The 21683-nt window shown below is 41.2% G+C and overlaps 1 protein-coding gene across 2 annotated transcripts in view; it reads right to left on the reverse strand.

The window, feature by feature from the left end:
• The window catches only part of si:ch211-180a12.2 (uncharacterized), an 86466-nt gene that overhangs the window by 61807 nt on the left and 2976 nt on the right, over positions 1–21683 (reverse strand). For both annotated transcript variants that reach the window (XM_064964711.1, XM_064964710.1), the window contains exons 2-5: positions 16345–16656; positions 15686–15988; positions 3796–4104; positions 3202–3312 (exon numbers count right to left, since the gene is read on the reverse strand). In XM_064964711.1, coding sequence (XP_064820783.1) covers positions 3202–3312; positions 3796–4104; positions 15686–15988; positions 16345–16656 — 1035 coding nt within the window. The remainder of the gene's footprint in view (positions 1–3201; positions 3313–3795; positions 4105–15685; positions 15989–16344; positions 16657–21683) is intronic.

Consider the following 21683-nt stretch of genomic DNA (forward strand, 5'->3'; position numbering starts at 1 on the left):
TGTTCTGGGATTGATTTGCACTTTCGTACCGAAGTATGTTCATCTCTAGGAAGCAGAACGCATCTACTTCTTGAGCGGTATGGCGGCTGCGTGGTCCCATGGTGTTTATACTTGCGTACTATTGTTTGAACAGATGAACGTGGTACCTTTAGGCGTTTGGAAATTGCTCCCAAGGATAAACCAGACATGTGGAGGTCTACAATTTTTTTCCAGAGGTCTTTGCTGATTTCTTTTGATTTTCCCATGATGTCAAGCAAAGAGGCACCGCGTTTGAAGGTAGGCCTGGAAATACATCCACAGGTACACCTCCAATTGACTAAAAGGATGTCAATTAGCCTATCAGAAGCTTCTAATCCATGACATAATTTTCTGGAATTTTCCAAGCTGTTTAAAAGGCACAGTCAACTTAGTGTATCTAAACTTCTGAACCACTGGAATTGTGATACAGTGAATTATAAGTGAAATAATGTCTGTAAACATTATTTGTGGAAAAATTACTTGTGTCATGCACAAAGTAGATGTCCTAACCGACTTGCCAAAACTATAGTTTGTTAACAAGAAATTTGTGGAACGGTTAAAAACAAGTTTTAATGACTCCAACCGAAGTGTATGTAAACTTCCAACTTCAACTGTATATTGGCAACCCCGTGGGGGGTTGCCATGGAAGTCAAGGAGGGGAGTGAGGTGTGTGTGTGTGTGCGCTCAAACACATATGCATCTGGGGGTCTGGGAAGTGTGTCCATCTGATGAATGGGCATGTGCCTGAACTCAATTTTATACCCAAATTGTAGTCTCACCCATTCATTTCTAATGACCGGTCATTTTTGACCGGGACCACCAGAGGTGTACAAAAGTTAAATAAAACACAAAATGTAATGAAAATAATCAAAATGTATTTTGTGTGTTCAGATGCCCTGTGTGGACAAAGTCATGGAACCTCATGACAATCAGATTAAATGAACTACATTTTACAGAGATAAAACTTGTAAATTGGTCCAAGTCGACTGGAATACAGCAGAAGGGCTAGTTGTGTATCTAGAGCATCAGCATTTGTGAGTTTGATTACAGGCTCAAAATGACCAGAAAAAAAATAACTTCCTTCTGAAACTTGTCAGTCTATTATTGTTCTGAGAAATTAAGGCTATTCCATGCAAGAAATTGCCAAGAAACTGAAGATCTCGTACAATGTGTACTACTCCCTTCACAGAACAGCGCAAACTGGCTCTAACCAGAATAGAAAAAGGAGTGGGAGGCCCCGGTGCACAACTGAGCAAGAGGACAAGTACATTAGAGTGTCTAATTTGAGAAACAGGCGCCTCAAGTCCTCAACTGGCAGCTTCATTAAATAGTACCCACAAATAAAAAGCCATATCTCAGACTGACCAATAAAAAAAGAAAAGATTAAGATGGGCAAAAGAACACAGGCTTTTTCTTCGCAACTCTGCCTAGAAGGCCAGCATCCCGGAGTCGCCTCTTCACTGTTGACGTTGAGACTGGTGTTTTGCGGGAACTATTTAATGAAGTAGCCAGTTGAGGACTTGTTAGGCGTCTGTTTCTGCTGATTTTTTAATTTTTCAATTTTTTATTTCACCTTTATGTAACCAGGTAGGCAAATTGAGAACAAATTCTCATTTATAATTGCAACCTGGCCAAGATAAAGCAAAGCAGTTCGACACATACAACAACAGAGTTACACATGGAGTAAAACAAACATACAGTCAATAAAACAGTAGAAAAATAAGTCTATATACAATGTGAGCAAATGACGTGAGAAGGGAGGTAAAGGCAAAAAAAGGCAGTGGTGGCAAAGTAAATACAATATAGCAAGTAAAACACTGGAATGGTAGATTTGCAGTGGAAGAATGTGCAAAGTAGAGATATAAATAATGGGGTGCAAAGTAGCAAAATAAATAAATACAGTAGGGGGAGAGGTAGTTATTTGGGCAAAATTATAGATGGGCTATGTACAGGTGCAGTAATCTGTGAGCTGCTCTGACAGCTGGTCCTTAAAGCTAGTGAGGGAGATAAGTGTTTCCAGTATCAGAGATTTTTGTAGTTCGTTCCAGTCATTGGCAGCAGAGAACTGGAAGGAGAGGCGGGCAAAGGAAGAATAGGTTTTGGGGGTGACCAGAGAGATATACCTGCTGGAGCGCGTGCGACAGGTGGGTGCTGCTATGGTGACCAGCGAGCTGAGATAAGGGGGGACTTTACCTAGCAGGGTCTGGATGACCTGGAGCCAGTGGGTTTGGCAACGAGTATGAAGCGAGGGCCAGCCAACGAGAGCGTACAGGTCGCAGTGGTGGGTAGTATATGGGGCTTTGGTGACAGAATGGATGGCACTGTGATAGACTGCATCCAATTTATTGAGTAGGGTATTGGAGGCTATTTTGTAAATGACATCGCCGAAGTCGAGCATCCGTAGGATGGTCAGTTTGACAAGGGTGTTTGGCAGTATGAGTGAAGGATGCTTTGTTGCGAAATAGGAAGCCAATTCTAGATTTAACTTTGGATTAGAGATGTTTGATGTGAGTCTGGAAGGAGAGTTTAGAGGTGGATCAGAGACTCACCAGCAGCAAGAGCGACATCATTGATGTATACAGAGAAGAGAGTTGGTCCAAGAATTGAACCCTGATGCTCCAGATACTCTTCAAGTTTAAAGAAGGCCTGTTTTATTGCTTCTTTAATCAGGACAACAGTTTTCAGCCGTGCTAACATAATTGCAAAATGATTTTCTAATTATCAATTAGCCTTTTAAAATTATAAACTTAGATTAGCTAACCCAACGTGCCATTACAACACAGGAGTACGACACAGGAGACCTCTGTACAACACAGGAGGCCTCTGTACGCCTATGTAGATATTCCATTTCCAGCTTCAATAATCATTTACAACAATAACATCTTATTTCTGATCAATTTGATGTTATTTTAATGGACAACAAAAATGTGCATTTCTTTAAAAAACAAGAATTTCTAACTAAAAACAAACTTTTGAACGGCGGTATATGTTGCACCAACCAATCTATATACTGTGTATACTACTTTCATTAAGATGGCATTAGCAGGTATTACAGTACACAGTGCATGAACACATCATTCATTATATACTGTATTTATATTCAGATGTACATATGGAAATATATGAATATTTAAATATGATGTACATTATTAATAAAGTGAAATAATATTCTGTTTTACTCACCATCTCGCCTTCTCCAGGAGAAGCCAAAGCAGAGCAGAAAGACCAGCACCAGAGAGATGCACATCAGAGCCACAGATGCCTTGGCAGACTTGGTCAGCGCAGTTTGTGTCTCTGGGAGAGGAGATACACAAGGGAGGAGGGTAGAATATGTTTGAGGCCAGGCTGAATAGAATATATACTTTATTGTCCATTTGGTAAGGACATACATTTGTTCTCTTTTCCCCAACCTCAGACACACACACACACGTTGAGAGGCACAGGGTCAGCCGTGTTGCAGCTCCCCTGGATGGAGAGCTAGTTTTGGGGTTAAGTGCCTAGCTCAAGGGAACAACAGTATTGGTAGTAATGATTTACACCAGAAGCCCTCCTGTGGCCAGTTCAGTTCACGCTTTTTCATCAAGTAGTCCTTTTGGTTACTGGTCTCTCTAACCTCTTACCACCCTCTGCTGTTTCTAAGAGCGGGTTATGGTGGAAACCCAGCTAAGAATTTGATCAAACTCAATGTTGGGATTTCTTGAATTTGTGAATATTCTCTCTGTCCTCTTCCCCTCTTCTCTCTCTTTCTCCCTATCCACTCCCCTCTCTCTTTCTTACCTATGATGGGGTCGATGTCGGCTAGGGCTGCGGAGGTGACCACAGGTTCAGAGACGCTGGGCAGATGGACGACACACTCCACCTCCCCGGCTAGCTCCCTCTGCTCGGGGCTCAGGGTGTAGTAGCGCCTGGTTTTGAAGGTGCCGTCCGGGCCCGACTCGCTCAGCAGAGGTGCGGGGAGCTCCGTGCCATTCTGTAGCCAGGAAACAGAGACGTCCTCCGGATAGAAGCCCTCGATGTCGCAGGAGAGGGTGAGTGGGGAGTCGCGGGAGGGCAAGGGCATTGCGGAGAGGGTGACAGTCGGGAGGTCTGGGGAGGAAAGAGTAATTATACACTACCGTTCAAAAGTTTGCGGTCACTTAGAAAAGTCCTTGTTTTTAAAATGACATCAAATTGATCAGAAATACAGTGTAGACATTGTTAATGTTGTAAATGACTATTGAAGCTGGAAACGGAAGATTTTTTAATGGAATATCTACATAGGCGTACAGAGGCCGATTATTAGCAACCATCACTCCTGTGTTCCAATGGCACGCCGTGTTAGCTCATCCAAGTTGATCATTTTAAAAGGCTAATTGATCATTAGAAAACCCTTTTGCAATTATGTTAGCATAGCTGAAAACGGTTGTCCTGATTAAAGAAGCAATACAACTGGCCTTCTTTAGACTAGTTGAGTATCTGGAGCATCAGCATTTCTGGGTTTGATTACAGGCTCAAATGGCCAAAAACAAATAACTTTCTTCTGAAACTGGTCAGTCTATTCTTGTTCTGAGAAATGAAGACTATTTGTGGTGAGAAATTGCCAAGAAACTGAAGATCTTGTAATAGTCTTCATTTCTAGTAGCCATTATTTACTGTTTTACACCTAAGGTGAAACCCATTTTATAAGAGATTCTCCAAAATTGAAATATTCCAATCATTTATATATATATATATATATATATATATATAGTGCCTTGCGAAAGTATTCGGCCCCCTTGAACTTTGCGACCTTTTGAACTTTGCGACCTTTTTGGGCGTGCAAAATTATTCAGCCCCTTTACTTTCAGTGCAGCAAACTCTCTCCAGAAGTTCAGTGAGGATCTCTGAATGATCCAATGTTGACCTAAATGACTAATGATGATAAATACAATCCACCTGTGTGTATTCAAGTCTCCGTATAAATGCACCTGCACTGTGATAGTCTCAGAGGTCCGTTAAAAGCGCAGAGAGCATCATGAAGAACAAGGAACACACCAGGCAGGTCCGAGATACTGTTGTGAAGAAGTTTCAAGCCGGATTTGGATACGAAAAGATTTCCCAAGCTTTAAACATCCCAAGGAGCACTGTGCAAGCGATAATATTGAAATGGAAGGAGTATCAGACCACTGTAAATCTTCCAAGACCTGGCCGTCCCTCTAAACTTTCAGCTCATACAAGGAGAAGACTGATCAGAGATGCAGCCAAGAGGCCCTTGATCACTCTGGATGAACTGCAGAGATCTACAGCTGAGGTGGGAGACTCTGTCCATAGGACAACAATCAGTCGTATATTGCACAAATCTGGCCTTTATGGAAGAGTGGCAAGAAGAAAGCCATTTCTTAAAGATATCCATAAAAAGTGTTGTTTAAAGTTTGCCACAAGCCACCTGGGAGACACACCAAACATGTGGAAGAAGGTGCTCTGGTCAGATGAAACCAAAATTGAACTTTTTGGCAACAATGCAAAACGTTATGTTTGGCGTAAAAGCAACACAGCTCATCACCCTGAACACACCATACCCACTGTCAAACATGGTGGTGGCAGCATCATGGTTTGGGCCTGCTTTTCCTCAGCAGGGACAGGGAAGAGGGTTAAAATTGATGGGAAGATGGATGGAGCCAAATACAGGACCATAATGGAAGAAACCCTGATGGAGTCTGCAAAAGACCTGAGACTGGGACGAAGATTTGTCTTCCAACAAGACAATGATCCAAAACATAAAGCAAAATCTACAATGGAATGGTTCAAAAATAAACATTTCCAAGTGTTAGAATGGCCAAGTCAAAGTCCAGACCTGAATCCAATCGAGAATCTGTGGAAAGAACTGAAAACTGCTGTTCACAAATGCTCTCCATCCAACCTCACTGAGCTCGAGCTGTTTTGCAAGGAGGAATGGGAAAAAATTTCAGTCTCTCGATGTGCAAAACTGATAGAGACATACCCCAAGCGACTTACAGCTGTAATCGCAGCAAAAGGTGGCGCAACAAAGTATTACCTTAAGGGGGTTGAATAATTTTGCAGGCCAGATTTTTCAGTTTTTGATTTGTTAAAAAAGTTTGAAATATCCAATAAATGTCGTTCCACTTCATGATTGTGTCCCACTTGTTGTTGATTCTTCACAAAAAAATACAGTTTTATATCTTTATGTTTGAAGCCTGAAATGTGGCAAAAGGTCGCAAAGTTCAAGGGGGCCGAATACTTTCGCAAGGCACTGTATATACTCCAGTCATACTTTATCAAAAGCCTTTTTAATGTCAGCTATGAATACCTGGCCTGGTTTCCCATATTTTTCATAGTGTACTATTGTTTCCAGTACTTGTCTTATATTGTCTACAATGTATAACATCAGACAATAGTTTTTTAATTCTATGCATTTTCCTATCATTTTTGCACCACAACGCTGAAGTGTAAGAGGCCTACGATTGTTTTAATGGACTGGATCTTTATATTTACCACCTGGATCGTGTTTCAGTTATAATGAAATCAGACCTTTTTGGTATGTGTCTAATAATGTACCATTTTTATAGGAGTGGTTAAAACATGCTAATAACGGCCCTCTGAGTATATGAAAAGGTTTGGTATACTTCCACTGGTATGCCTTCCAGCCCTAGTTTTCCCGGACTTAAAGGCATTAATTGCGTCAAGAAGTTCTTCCTCTGTAATTTGGCCTTCACATCAGTCTTTCTGTAGAGCTGTCAATTTTACATTATTAATAGAAAGGAAATCCATACAATTAGCTTCGGTACGTGGAGATGGAGACAAATGTAAACATATGCTTAAAGTACTTGACTTCCTCTTTCAAAATATTGTTTGGTGAATCATGGGTGACTCCGTCATTTGTAACAACTTTCAGAAAATTATTTTTGGATGCATGTCTATGTTAAAGATAAAATAATTATTTGGTGCATTTTGCATTTTCCAGTTTGCTTTATTTTTTATAATATATTACACTTGATCCTTCTTGAATAAGTTCTTCCATTTCTTTTTGCTTTTCCTCTAACTTATTCTGAGCCTCTATGGCACAGTTTTGATTGCTATCTGTACTGTTTGTTCTTCCCTTTCCTTTGTTAATATGGACTCTTGACCTAAATTACTTTTTCTTTTGAGATGAGTACTGAATTGCATGGCCTCCAAAGGCACATTTAAAAGTGTCCCATACATTAAGGGGATCTGTGTACATATATTATGTTGGAAAAAGTTATAAATTCTTCTGCCCTAGTTAAAAACAAGTTATCATCCAATAGGCTTTGATAAAATTTCCAATATCCTCTCGCACGTGGAAATTCTGTCAGAGTAATATATATGCCAATTATTTGATGGTTTGACCTCATTCTGTCCCCAATCAACACTTTTTAAACTTTTGGTGCCAGAGAGAATGACAATAGAAGGTAGTCAAGGTGACTAACTTGATTGAGCCTCCGCCATGTATATCTCCCTGGGTCAGGTGTAACGGAGATGCTGGGAATCAAGAAGCAAGGGGGTGACATGGAACGAGACAAAACAAGAGCAGCGTCTGGACATGAAACATAATACTGTCTGCGGAATGAACCAAAGTGTATAGATATAGATACAGATATAGGTGAGGTAATCAGTGAAGTGATGGAGTCCAGGTGAGTCTGATAATGAGTCACAGGTGCGCATAACAATGGTGCCAGGTGTGTGTAATGGTTGTCAGAGCCAGTGATTAGTAAACTGGCGACGTCGAGCGGGAGTAGACCTGACATCAGGAAATTTAAGCCTCCATATATCCACTAGTTCCAACATATCCATGAGATTCCTGATTTCCTTAAGTGCATGAGGGTGATAGTTTGTATTGTGATTTCCTTTACGGTCCATAGAGGTATTTAAAACCGTATTATAAACTTCCACCATAAAAATAATAATGTTTGCTTGTAAGGTTGAAAAATTATTATATTTTCAAAGCATGGATCATCATTATTTGGACCGTATAGGTTAATGAGCCATATCTGTTTATGGTCCAATAACATATTTGAAATGATCCATCTACACTACCGGTCAAAAGCTTAAGAACACCTACTCATTCAAGGGTTTTTCTTTATTTATACTATTTTCTACATTGTAGAATAGTGAAGACATCAAAACTATGAAATTACACATGTGGAATCATGTAGTAACCATAAGAAGTGTTAAACAAATCAAAATATATTTCATATTGGAGATTCTTCAAATAGCCACCCTTTGCCTTTTGATGACAGTTTTGCACACTCCCTGCGTCGTTTCATGAGTTATTGGCGTTCAAACAGGCAGCAATCTGGCCTGTATTTATTTTAAATTTCACCTTTTATTTAACCAGGTAGGCTAGTTGAGAACAAGTTCTCATTTGCAACTGCGACCTGGCCAAGATAAAGCATAGCAGTGTGAACAGACAACAACACAGAGTTACACATGGAGTAAACAATAAACAAGTAGGAAAAAAATAATCACATGGAGTAAACAATAAACAAGTAGGAAAAAAATAATCTATATACATTGTGTATGAGGTAGCACCGTGATAAAGTCTCACTACACTGGAAGTTAATAGGAATATGATTTTTAGATTGTGAAAACGTCTACCATACATGTCAGATTTCAATACTGGTCGATGTCATAACTCGGGAGGGTATCTTCTCTCGAATGAGCCATTGATCATACTTCTGTGATATTCTTAGCTTGAAAAATGTGTAATTTAAGAGGGTCTAGCACATTTTTTGCCATTTGCCTGCCTCTTTAGTCCAGGGTGCATTGCATGGTGCCGTTGACAGAGATATTATAGAAACGGGATAGGAATCAAATCAATTCATGTAAAACACCACACCCAACATACTGCTGACCAATCGCGTTCACTTTGTCATGCCCCTTCACGCGGTTTATAAGCTAGTGATCGTGCAGTACCTTCTCAAAGTCAGTGGAAATGTATAGAAAAGTTCTTATTTTCCTCGAATGTATGTAACGCCACGATTCCAGAGCTATACGATAATACAGAGAGCAAGTTCATTATCTCACATCTCGGGAAAAGATTTGCAAATTTGTACTTCGTGCAAATTTAGGTTTTTTGAACTAGCACGAAATAAACTCAAATTCATATCATGAAGGAGAGTGCTCCTTGTCACAGAATCTTCCAGAATGCAATACACGGCCCATTGACGTAGCATGGGCAACATTTCCCATCTCCTCAAAAGTGTATATGTCGTTGCAAATGTCAGACTCCTGTCTGTGAGGCATATCAATCTGCAGGTTGGACATGGTGAGATTGTAGACTCCAAAATCTGATAATGCAGTTTGTTTAGGCGATTTTACAGCTAACAAGTTACGCTACTGCCTCTGATCTGGAGGACAAACTAAACACAAATGCTTCATTTGTAAATTGTGTCTGAGTGTTGGAGTGTGCCCCTGGCTATCGTCAATAAAAAAATAATCATGCTGTCTGGTTCGCTTAATATAAGGAATTTGAAATGGTTTATACTTTTACTTTTGATACTTAAGTATATTTAAAACCAAATAATTTTAGACTTTTCAAGTAATATTTTACTGGGTGACTTTTACTTGAGTCATTTTCTATTAAGGTATCTTTACTTTTACTCAAGTATGACAATTGAGTACTTTTTCGACCACTGTTGCTACCTAGCTTGGCAGCCACACCATAGAGAGAGTATTGCATTGTGGATTTTGTAATCGACTTGACCTGCAACAGATTTCCACAATCATTTTCCATGTTGCTACCAACCTCTTTATAACGCCAAAATTAAACATTTGTTCACAAAATATATTGTTCTCACCTATTAGTTTTATTTAACATGGCAAATTAAAGGAATTAGTGGATTTTAATCAACTGCATGCTTTCCCGACAAGTTGTAATGGGAGAACCACACAACATGTCATCGCATGACTCCAAGTTTACATTGATATGATGGTGTCACACCCTGATCTGTTTCACCTGTCTTTGTGCTTGTCTCCACCCCCTTCCAGATGTCGCCAATCTTCCCCATTATCCCCAGTGTATTTATACCTGTGTTCTCTGTTTGTTTGTTGCCAGTTCGTTTTGTTTCAGGAAACCTACTAGTAGTATTCCCCTTGCGCCTGTATGTTCTAGTGCCTGTTTTCTAGTTTATCCCAGTTTTGACCAGTCTGCCTACCCTGAGTTTGCCTGCAGTTCTGTACTTTGCCACACCACACTGGATTATTGACCCCTGCCTGCTCTGACTATGAGAGTGCCTGCAGTTCTGGACCTTTTGCACCCTATCTGGATTACCGACCTCTGCCTGCCCTTGACCTAGTAATAAACTTTTGTTACTTCAACACTGTCTGCATCTGGGTCTTACCTAAAACGTGATAGTACGAACTGGCCATGACTGACCCAGCAAACTCGGACCAGCTACGCAACCGCATCTCCTCCCAAGGAGCCACCATTGGAAGGTACGAGGAGGTGCTTCGGGGTCTTATGGAATGCTTCCAGACCTTGGCCAAACGCCATGACCAAGCATTGAACACATTGCTGGAGCAACAGTCGGCCGTATGCTTCAGTCTGGAAGAGTTCGTGGCAGAGGTGAAACTTTTGATGCTCCATTGTCCAGGAGAGAGGCTGCCCGGAAGTTACATCAGCTTCGGCAAGACTCCCGCAATGTGGCAGACTATGCTGTGGATTTCTGCACATTTGCAACTGTGTGCCTGGAACCCGGAAGCGCTGTTTGACATGTACCTGCACGGAGTATCGGAGGAAGTAAAGGACGAGCTTGCAAACCGGAAACTACTGACGGCTCTCGACTCGCTTATTGCCTTGACCATTTGTTTCGATGGGCGGCCACGGGAAGGAGAGGAGATTTCACCCGCCCATCCAAGGATTCCACCTCGCCTCCAAGGCATCCCGGAAGTCTCTGTTGCCGAGAGAACCCGAGGCTACCTGAGTTCCCAAGAGAGTCCCCGAAGGCTGCCCAGTCGCCAATTCAAATAGGCAGCGCTAGGCTGTCTCCAGCAGGACTACCAGTCATTTCGTCTCCACCTGTCCACTAAAACACTTGGCTCACTGGTAGGAGCGAGAAATCTGGTGGGCCATACTTTTCCTCTCCCCTTATTCGCACCCCTTTTCATGCAATTTTGCTATGAGGGAATCAGTCAATCTCTCAAGGTACTCATTAACTATGTGGCTGAGAGATTTATGTACGCTAAGCTGGACATCCCTACAGCCCCTCTCCATTCCGTTAGAGCACTGGACGGCCGCTCTGTAGGCCGGGTCACCCACAATACCACCCTCATCAACCTACGTGTGTCAGGGAACCACTGTGAGACGATCCAATTCCTGCTTATTAACTTCTTGGCTGCAGGGGCAGTATTGAGAAGCTTGGATGAAAAGGTGCCCAGAGTAAACGGCCAGCTCCTCAGTCTCAGTTGCTAATATATGCATATTATTATTGGTATTGGATAGAAAACACTCTAAAGTTTCCAAAACTGTCAAAATCTTGTCTGTGAGTATAACAGAACTGATATTGCAGGCGAAACCCTGAGGAAAATCAAACCAGGAAGTGGCTTCTATTTTGAAAACTCCATGTTCCATAGCTTGCCTTTGCTCTATTTAAAGGGATATCAATGAGATTCCTTTTCCTTTCGCTTCCTCAAGGTGTCAACAGTCTTCAGACATAGTTCCAGGCTTTTATTTTGAAGAAATGAGCCAGAAAGATAACATCACGTCAAGTGTTCGCATGAGTTTTGCTCGCGCAACAGAGTTTGGGCAGCCATTGCCTTTCCCTCTCCTACTGAAAAATACAGTTGCGGTTGATATATTATCGATTATATATTTTAAAAACAACCCGAGGATTGATTATAAAAAACGATTGACATGTTTCTGTGGATATTATGGAATTATGTATATTATGGAATTATGGAATTTGTCTGCGTTGTCGTGACCGCTCTTTCCTTTGGATTTCTGAACATAACGCGCCAAACAAAAGGAGGCATTTTGGATATAAAAATAATCTTTATGGAACAAAAGGAACATTTATTGTGTAATTGGGAGTGAAAACATCCGAAGATCAAAGGTAACCGATTAATTTGATTGCTTTTCTGATTTTCGTGACCAAGCTACTTGATTGTAAGTGTACATACTGTTTGTTGAGCGATCGGTGAACTTGCACAAACGCTTGTATTGCTTTCGCTGTAAAGCATAATTTCAAAATCTGACACGACAGATGGATTAACAAAAGGCTAAACTGTGTTTTCCTTTATTGCACTTGTGATTTCATGAATATAAATATTTTTAGTAATATTGTTTGAATGTGGCGCTATGCAATTCAGCGGTTGTTGATGACAATTATCCCGTTAACGGGATTGCAGCCATAACAAGTTATATTTCCTCAGGTTCCCGTGGTATTGAGATTCTCTTGGCTTCAGCGACACAATCCCCGCATTGACTGGTCTTCTGGTGCCATCATGGGCTGGGGCCCATTGCCTGAAGTCAGCACAACCTGCCCCAGGACTTCTTCCTGGGGGCTTGGAAGTTGCCATTCCAGAGTGTACCAGGACCGCCGGGAGGTCTTCAGTAAGGCCCAGGCTACTTCGTTTATGCCGCACTGACCCTATGAATGCGGGATAGACCTTCTCCCAGGCACCACTCCGCCCTGGGACTACTGTACTCTTTCAGGTCCGGAGACCAAGGTTATGGCAATCTACATTGAGGACTCCCTAGCTGCAGTGGTCCTCCATCCTTCTGCCTTCCCCTGTCAACGCTGTGTTCTCCTTTGTGGAGAAAGACAGAACCCTGTGCCCATGCATCAACTACCAAGGTCTCAACAAAACGGTGAAGAACCGCTACCCCCTAACCCTTATCTCCTCGGACTTCGAGTCGCTCCAGTGTTCTCCAAGCTGGACCTACGGAATGCCTACCACCTGGTGCGGCTACCAACGCCTCTGCTCTGTTCCAGGCTCTGGTTAATGATGCTATCCGGGACATGTTGAACCGGTTAGTCTTTGTCTACCTTGATGACATCCTCGTGTTCTCCCGCTTCGCCAAAGAACATGTGCTCCACTTCCGACAGGTTCTCCAACACCTCCTGGAGAAAGCAGGGAAGTGCGAATTCTAATGCTCCACCATCCCATTTCTGGGTTACATCATCGTTGCATGGAGTGTACAGATGGTTCCTGGATCGGTGGTGGATTGGCCCCAGCCTACCATCCAGGGTGCAACTGCAATGTTTCCTGGGATTCACCATATTTTATCCAGGGTACAGCACCCTGGCTTCCCGCCTGTCTGCACTCACCTCTCCCAAGGTTCCATTCACTTGGTCCCCAGCTGCTGACCGTGCATTCCGGGATCTCAAACACCGTTTCACCACAGCTCCCATCTTGGTTCATCCTGACCTGCCAGTCCATGGTTGAGGCCGATTGTTTCGGGTGACGGCTGTCCTGTCCCAGCGTTCTGGCCTGGATCTCAAGTTGCATTCCTACGTCTTCTCCCACCGCCTCAATGCCAGAGAGGAACTACGATGTGGGGAATCGTGAGCTTGGTGTTGGCATGGAGGCACTGGTTGGAGGGGGTGGAACATCCGTTCATTGTGTGGACTGCCCACAAGAATCTGACATATCTTCACACCGCCAAGCGCCTCAGATGTTCGTTCCTGATGCGGTCCGCTCCTTGGTCCTGGAGTGGGCCCACTCTCCAGGCTTGCCTGACTCCCGGGCTCCTGGTGGACCATGGCCTTTATGCAACAATACTTTTGGTGGCCTACCATGGTTCCTGGCATCTCCGTGTTCATCACCGCATGTACGATCTGTCCACAGAACAAGACTCTTCGGCAAGCTCTGCTTCAACCTCTGCCTGTCCCTCACCGTCCCTGGTCTCACATTGTCATGGGTCCCCCCCGTTGGATGGCCTCCTGACCATAGTGGTTCGGTTTTCCAAAGCCGCCCACATTCCTCTGCCAGCACGTCTTCCGGATCCATGGACATGGTCTCCGTCAGTGTTCTTTGTGCTTGTCTCCACCCTCCAAGTGTCGCCAATCTTCCCCATTACCCCCAGTGTATTTAGACCCATTCTGTTTGCCTGTCTGCCGTTCTGTACCTTGCCACACCAGACTGGATTATTCACCCCTGCCTGCTCTGACCCTGAGACTGCCTGCCATTCTGAACCTTTTGCACTCTATCTGAATTACTGACCTCTGCCTGCCCTTGACCTGTCGTTTTGCCTGCCCCTCTACTAGCAATATTATATCAATATTTGGTTAAAAGTGTTTCCACCTAAATGTTTTCTCACATAATTAATTTTACAGACACAAGAATATCTAACCTTGTGTAGTGTATTTTGTTTCTTAACATTCGGAAAGTTTACCAAAATGTTTTCTGTTTCCATTTTATCTGACATTTACTTAAGTCACAAAGGTTGGCTGGAAACTTGGTTAGTAGCTAGGTTTCCATCTAATTGGAAACATTTTTACGCGACTATTCAAACACGCATAAAGAAAATATGTACATTTTTCCACCAGTGGTGTTTCCATCAAACTGACTTGTTGCAGATAAAAATTAGTGTGGTGATAGTGCACACAATTCACTTCAAGTTTTCATGTACCGACTAAAATCTAATGTTCATTGTGTTTCCAGTGCCTTTTCAACTCTACCGATTAGTTTTGTCAAACTGTTGCGTTAAATATCAAATGGCCCTACTCTGGTCTTGGCACTTGTGCTCTAGGCAACAGCTCTCAGATACAGTGCTTGTAGGCTGTGTGGTTAGGCTAGTCTATATAATGGGATTATGAATAAGTGGGAATGGTGTTTTTATTTGTCAAAACTGAAGTCAAGTATTGATCGTGTCAGCAGAATAAGAGCCTCGATATTTATCAGAAAGCAGCATCAAGCTCATACCATGCACTTTCACCACCCTGTGAAATTCATCACTTATTTAATCTGTAGCCTAATTTAAATTGCATGGTTTCCCGAAATTGTAGTGGGAGGACCACAAACCATATCATCTCGTGACTTACTTCAATATGGTTATATCATTATTTGCGCATAAAGGCATTTCCACACATTTCTGGCATGATTAACTTTACTGGCACAAAAAGATCCCACCATGTCGAACGAACAAATGATCTGTCAGCATTTATAAAATTGCACAGAAATGTTCTGTTCCCATCATAGCTGTCATACATTTTTTATATATGGTATGACTTTACTCACAAACTGCGGATGGAAATGGATAGTGAGAATTCTAAATGAGAAATTGTTAATGTTCAATGAATTTCTATAATCTAGAGGCGAAAGAAACGCACACCTACAGTATTCAAGCGAGATGCTGGCTAGTGGAGTGGAACACTTAAAACATAAAGGAGAGCCCCACACTCTAGGAGCTCAGATGCAAAAATATTTATGTCCAACTTTTCGACAGACAAGTTGTCTTCATCAGGGTATAATGACAAACACTGTGGGATAACTCATTTATATAGTGTCAAAAGACACACACAGTTGTCTGTGTTCATGGCCGGGTGTGGCCTGATATCATTGGTTAATTCTCATGTCTTAAAATAGCATACAAAAACATCCTATATTTTTCAATGAACTTCTATACCATATAAAAAATTCTGAAAATGGTCACTTGACATGTATCATGTTGATAACCATGTATTGTATTAATCAAAAGATAGTAATTAATTGAAAAGTTGACACTTACAGACGAAGCTGAGTTGAAACTCTAAGCTCAGCAGTTTGTCCAGGGCGGCGTGAGTGACCACACAGCCATAGATCACATTCTGGTCATCCACCAAAGGGATAAATTTCAAGATGTTGACCGCCCAGTAGGTCCCTTCTGGGGTGCGGTCGACCGCTGTGACCGCTTGCTCTAGCTGGACTACCTCCCCAGCTCTGGTCCAGGAGAAGTAGATGAGTGGAGGGCTAAAACCCTCTGCAATACAGTGAAGCTCACTCTTCACATCCAGTAGCACCATAGTGGAGGGAATGGAGAGAGTGGGTGGAACTAAGAAATGAGAGAGATTCATTTATTTGTTTCATGGTGAAGCGTTCAGATTCACATGACCAGTTGTGTCCAATGTTTTTTTTACTTAACTTCATGTTGCCCTTACTTGTCTGAGAGAACTGGATACATGAATGTCACATGAGGGAACAACTACAAATTAGAAACTACTTCATGGCATCCTTTCCTTTCTCCCTTTAGTGAATGTTATTGGATTGGTGAAAGCTGTGAAGAGGACCTCAAGTTTTTACCTATCCAAACATGGTAGATCATTCAATACATCACGGAAGTGTGGAAGAGAGGTATTTGAGCAGGGCCTTAGACCTAATTTAAAACTGAAAGGACTAGGAAAGACATACCTTTGATGTCCAATGTGACATTGCTGGAGTGTAGCTCGGAGACGTTGTATCTGACTTGACACTCATACACGCCCTGTTGGTCAAGAGTGGCATTAAGCACAGTCAGAGAGAAGGTCCCATTGACAAATAAACTGGTGTCCCAACTGAAGCCTTTGTCGACATGGTTGTCGTCTGTCGTCCCGAAGGAGGCTATACGAGATCCGTTGAAGGTCCAACTGATCCCCAGGAGAGAGTCTCCTACAGGAGGGACTGAGATAGAACAGGGGAGAAGGGCAGACGTATGTGGCCGGACCCAAACTTCAGTTGGGGAGACTGAAAGAAAGAGTGAAAAAATGTGAAAATATCAGTGGTCTATATACATGTTCATAAAGGTTTTGTACTTATTGACAAACAAAAGTATCATCAGAGATGGATGAAGTTACATCAAAATGTATCTAGTTACAAAACGCGCTTAAGACTAACATACCAAAGTAAAATACAAAATACTGGTGCCGAAAAAATTATGCAATTAAAATAAATGTTTTTTATATTTTCTAATCCGTAAAGGGGAAAACTGCCATGCCCTTTTGGGATATTACAACAAAAAAACAAGTTACTTCAAACAACAAACACTGTTTTTTCCCCCTCGGACATCATTGCATAAGCGATAGAACACCAGAATATGTACGATAATTATTTTTACCATGCTGCTGGACACTAACAAAGGTGCTGGGTCGAACAGTGGCGGTGTTTCCCACTTGACGGATTTCAGCTTTAAATTTGTTATAAATAAACTTCCAGACCCTTGGCTAACACGCTATGAGCAGTACCAAAAGTCCAGTTAATTGGCACAGTTCATGGCCTCTTAATCTTCAGCTCTTTGTGGCACCCTTTAACCTCTTGAACCTCTAGGTGCAGTATTTCATTTTTGGATGAAAAACGTTCCCGTTTTAAACAAGATATTTTGTCACGAAAAGATGCTCGACTATGCATATAATTGACAGCTTTGGAAAGAAAACACTCTGATGTTTCCAAAACTGCAAATATATTGTCTGTGAGTGCCCCAGAACTAATGCTACAGGCGAAACCAAGATGAAATTTCATACAGGAAGTGAGCCAGATTTTGGAGGCGCTGTGTTCCAATGTCTCCTTATGCGCAAGGAATGAGCCTACACTTTCTGTCGTTTTCCCAAGGTGTTTGCAGCATTGTGACATATTTGTAGGCATATCATTGGAAAATTGACCATAAGAGACTACATTTACCAGGTGTCCACTCAGTGTCCTCTGTCAAAACTATTGCGTAATCTCCAGGTGCATGCACGTTTCCATTTGGTTCAGAAGAGAAAGTCAACTGCCCCGAATGATTTATCATCGAAAGATATGTGAAAAGCACCTTGAGGATTGATTCTAAACAACATTTGCCATGTTTCTGTCGATATTATGGAGTTAATTTGGAAAAAAGTTCACGTTGTAGTGACTGAATGACTGGTTTTTTCTTAGCCAACGTGATGAACAAAACGGAGCTATTTCTCCTACACAAATAATATTTTGGGAAAAACTGAACATTTGCTATCTAACTGAGAGTCTCCTCATTGAAAACATCCAAAGTTCTTCAAAGGTAAATGATTTTATTTGAATGCTTTTCTTGTTTTTGTGAAAATGTTGCCTGCTGAATGCTAGGCTTAATGCTATGCTAGCTATCAATACTCTTACACAAATGCTTGTGTAGCTATGGTTGAAAAGCATTTTTTGAAAATCTGAGATGACAGTGTTGTTAACAAAAGGCTAAGCTTGTGAGCCAATGTATTTATTTCATTTAATTTGCGATTTTCATGAATAGTTAACGTTGCGTTATGGTAATGAGCTTGAGGCTATAATTACGCACCCAGATACGGGATTGCTCGTCACAACAGGTTAAGTCCAAATTCACTGCACTGATGTCAGAAATGAGATATCAGAGGTGCAGGTAGAAAGCTGTTTGAAAGAAATGAGAGTCATGGCACTCATTACCCGAATGAGAGTGAGTGTAGTGATTGTGTGGCAATAACATTGCGTGTGTTTGCTTTCAAAGTTGAGTTCACTTCCCACTTTTGGTCTAAATTCACCCCATTATCCTCACTCTGGAAGTGCATCCCTGTGCATACAACTTTATTTCAAGGACCTCCACTCATCCATCAACACCTCTCATGGCCTCACACGACAGTGCCATCAGACCTCTGATACCAATGCAGCAAATTTGGCATGACGGGGGCCACAACATTTTGAAGTGCTATAAACAATGGTAGAAAAGTATTTTTAGTAATTTGAAAATGCAAAATACCATTCCCTGAAGTATCTTACTACAATGACATGTTTTTTTAGACATTTCAAATACAAATGACCAAATACTCAAAATTAATTGAAATACATATGTCAAATACATAGAAATACTGCCATAATAGAAATACTAGAAATAGAGATACTACCATCTCTGAGTATCAGCAACGTCTTAATTATGAAGTTATGTAAAGTTCAACATAACCTGTAAGATCAATAGCTATATATACATCTTGGTCAACTCACTGAAAGCTTAGTTGATGAAACATGAGTTAATTCAGTGAGTTTAGAGCAGATTTACTTATCCCAGCAGACCACAATCAATCAATAAATCAATCAGATGTATTTTATAAAGCCCTTTTTACATCAGCAGTTGTCACAAAGTGTTTTACAGATTCACAGCCTAAAACCCCAAAGAGCAATCAATGCAGAGCACAGTGGCTAGGGAAATTTCCCTAAAAGGCAAGAACCTAAGAAGAATCAGGCTCCAAGGGATGGCCGGTCCTTTTCTGGCTGTACCAGGTATAGATTTAAGACTATATGTGGCCAAATCATTTTTCAAGACATTCAAATGTTCATAGATTAAATGTTTTTACCAGGCAAGTCAGTTAAGAACAAATTCTTGTTTTCAATTACAGCCTAGGAGCAGTGGGCTAACTGCCTTGTTCAGGGGCAGAACAACAGATATTTGTAATACTTTTTTTAAAATTCAGGGTTAGGCATTAGGGTTAGCAGTGTAATTAAGGTTAGGATTAAGGTTAGAGTTAGATTTAAAATGATATTTCATGACTTTGTGGCTGTGCCAGCTACTGACCACTCTGCAGAGCTGCTTCCAGAACAAGATTCATGATGAAAAACGTTAATCTGCAGAATGGTATCAGATGTATGTATCCTATGGCAAACTACATTCCTGACTGTTGCTTGTTCCACGAGTGGAATTTCTTGAGAAATACATATAACAGCCATTGTCATTAAAGCAATCAAGAGGAACACAAACTACAGAGAACGTACAACAAAATGTTACAACAGCAAATTTTTGTTGTGAAAAAAATGCATTCCTATTGGCTTTGAACACACAGTAGGCCTACAGTGCATGTCTGCAATTTCACAACACACTTAATCTAAACCATCAAGTTAAAAAGGAGGAGGGTTGGTGAAATTCCATTTCATACTTTCTTTCCAGGCTTTCATCTCACCTCTGTCCAGCATCTCTCTCAAAAGGTAAATTTAGCCTCAATTTCGCAGAATGCTACATATAGGGTAAATATAGCTAAATACAATAGGAAGGCTTGGGAGACAATGTTCCACTACAGGAACACTGGTAAGGCTGGTTCCCTATATTAATAAATAACAAGCGCTATAAATATTAGTAGATAGGATTAAAGGCAAGCCGTGAAGTTTGATACTTGAGGAGAAGGTGAAGTATTAATATTAGCACAACTTTCAGAATGATGGATGGATGATGGGTGGAGTGACCAGGAGAACATGGATATACATATTCTTGGTAGCATTTAAAAGGAAACACTTTTAAGTTTGTGGAGATGTGAATTGAATGTAGGAGTAGATCTGTTAGAAGAAAATACAAAGAAAAAAAACAACCATTTTTTTTCTACCACCCTCTTTGAAATGAGAAAGGTCACAGTTAAAGCCATCACCCTGGTTGTAATTCCGACAGTGTCCACAAGATGGCAGAAGTGTGTGTGCAAAGTTTCAGATGGATAACTTGAAGTATGAGTGAACTGCAATACTTTTAGTGTGAAGTTCCCAGGTACATTTGGGCAAATCGTGAAGGAGACATTCACATTCATATAACATTTTTCCGCAAGAATATAGTCAAATCTATATACTTGGACTTTGATTTGGCTTTCCAAGTATTAGCAAGTATTATAAGTTCAGCATTTGAAAAACAACCAGTTTCATAACTTCATAACTCTGAATATCCTTATCATTTTTGTCCAAATTGAAAAGGCATGCTGTCGCACAAGGTTAATAGCTACATTTTATGACATATAAAGTCATAAACTCCCATACAGCCTAGCACATTGGCTATCTAGCTAGCTTTGTTTGACCCCGATTGGTGCATATTTGACAAAGATAAGTGATGACCGCCCGCGTCATCGGCGTGCCATGAAGGCGTCGCTTTCTGACCAAATATGGTGTCCTATAGGATATACTACACCCCTAATGATATAGTGAAGTCTTGTTACCTTCTAAGATCTCTGAGGAATATATACGAACACGATTTGACTTGTTGAAACAACTTTTAGGGTGAGATTTTCACAGATTCCTTTCTTTTCAAATTGAATGAGTGGAAATACAAAATTGATCGTGCATGCTACATGGACCTTTTTAGGATATGAAAAATGATTTTATCTAACAAAACGACACTTCATATTATCTCTGGGACCCTTTGGATGATAAATCAGAGCAAGATTTCAGAATGTAAGTACACATTTCACCTTCAGAGGTGAACTTATCAAACCTTGGTGAAAAAAGTGTTTTGTTGTTAGGAGCTCTCCTCAAACAATAGCGTGGCATTTTTTCGTAATAGCTACTGTACATTGGACGGTGCTGGTATATTAAGAAGAATTTAAGCTTTCAGCCGATATAAGACACTTATATGTACCGACATTTTTCGTTTCTCTAAAATTTGCGGTCTTGACATAACGCGCGGCATGATTTACAACTGTCCTGTTGATGGGAGACCGATCCTTAGATCATACCACAGATTCTGAACTGGGTTGAGGTCTGTACTTTGACTAGGCCATTCCAAGAAATGTAAATATCTCCCCTTAAATCACTCAAGTGTTGCTGTAACAGTACGCTTACGGTCATTGTCATGTTGGAAGGTGATTCTCCTACCAGTCTCAAATCTATGGCAGACTGATAAAGGTTTCCCTCAACAATTTCCCTGTATTTAGCACCATCCATCATTCCTTCAATTCTGACAAGTTTTCCAATTCGTGCTGATGAAAACTTCCCTACAGCATGATTCTGCCACCACCATGCTTCACTGTGGGGATGGTATTCTCGGGGTGATGAAA

The sequence above is a fragment of the Oncorhynchus masou genome, unplaced genomic scaffold (genome assembly GCF_036934945.1).
Source record: "Oncorhynchus masou masou isolate Uvic2021 unplaced genomic scaffold, UVic_Omas_1.1 unplaced_scaffold_24___fragment_2___debris, whole genome shotgun sequence".
Taxonomy (NCBI): domain Eukaryota; kingdom Metazoa; phylum Chordata; class Actinopteri; order Salmoniformes; family Salmonidae; genus Oncorhynchus; species Oncorhynchus masou.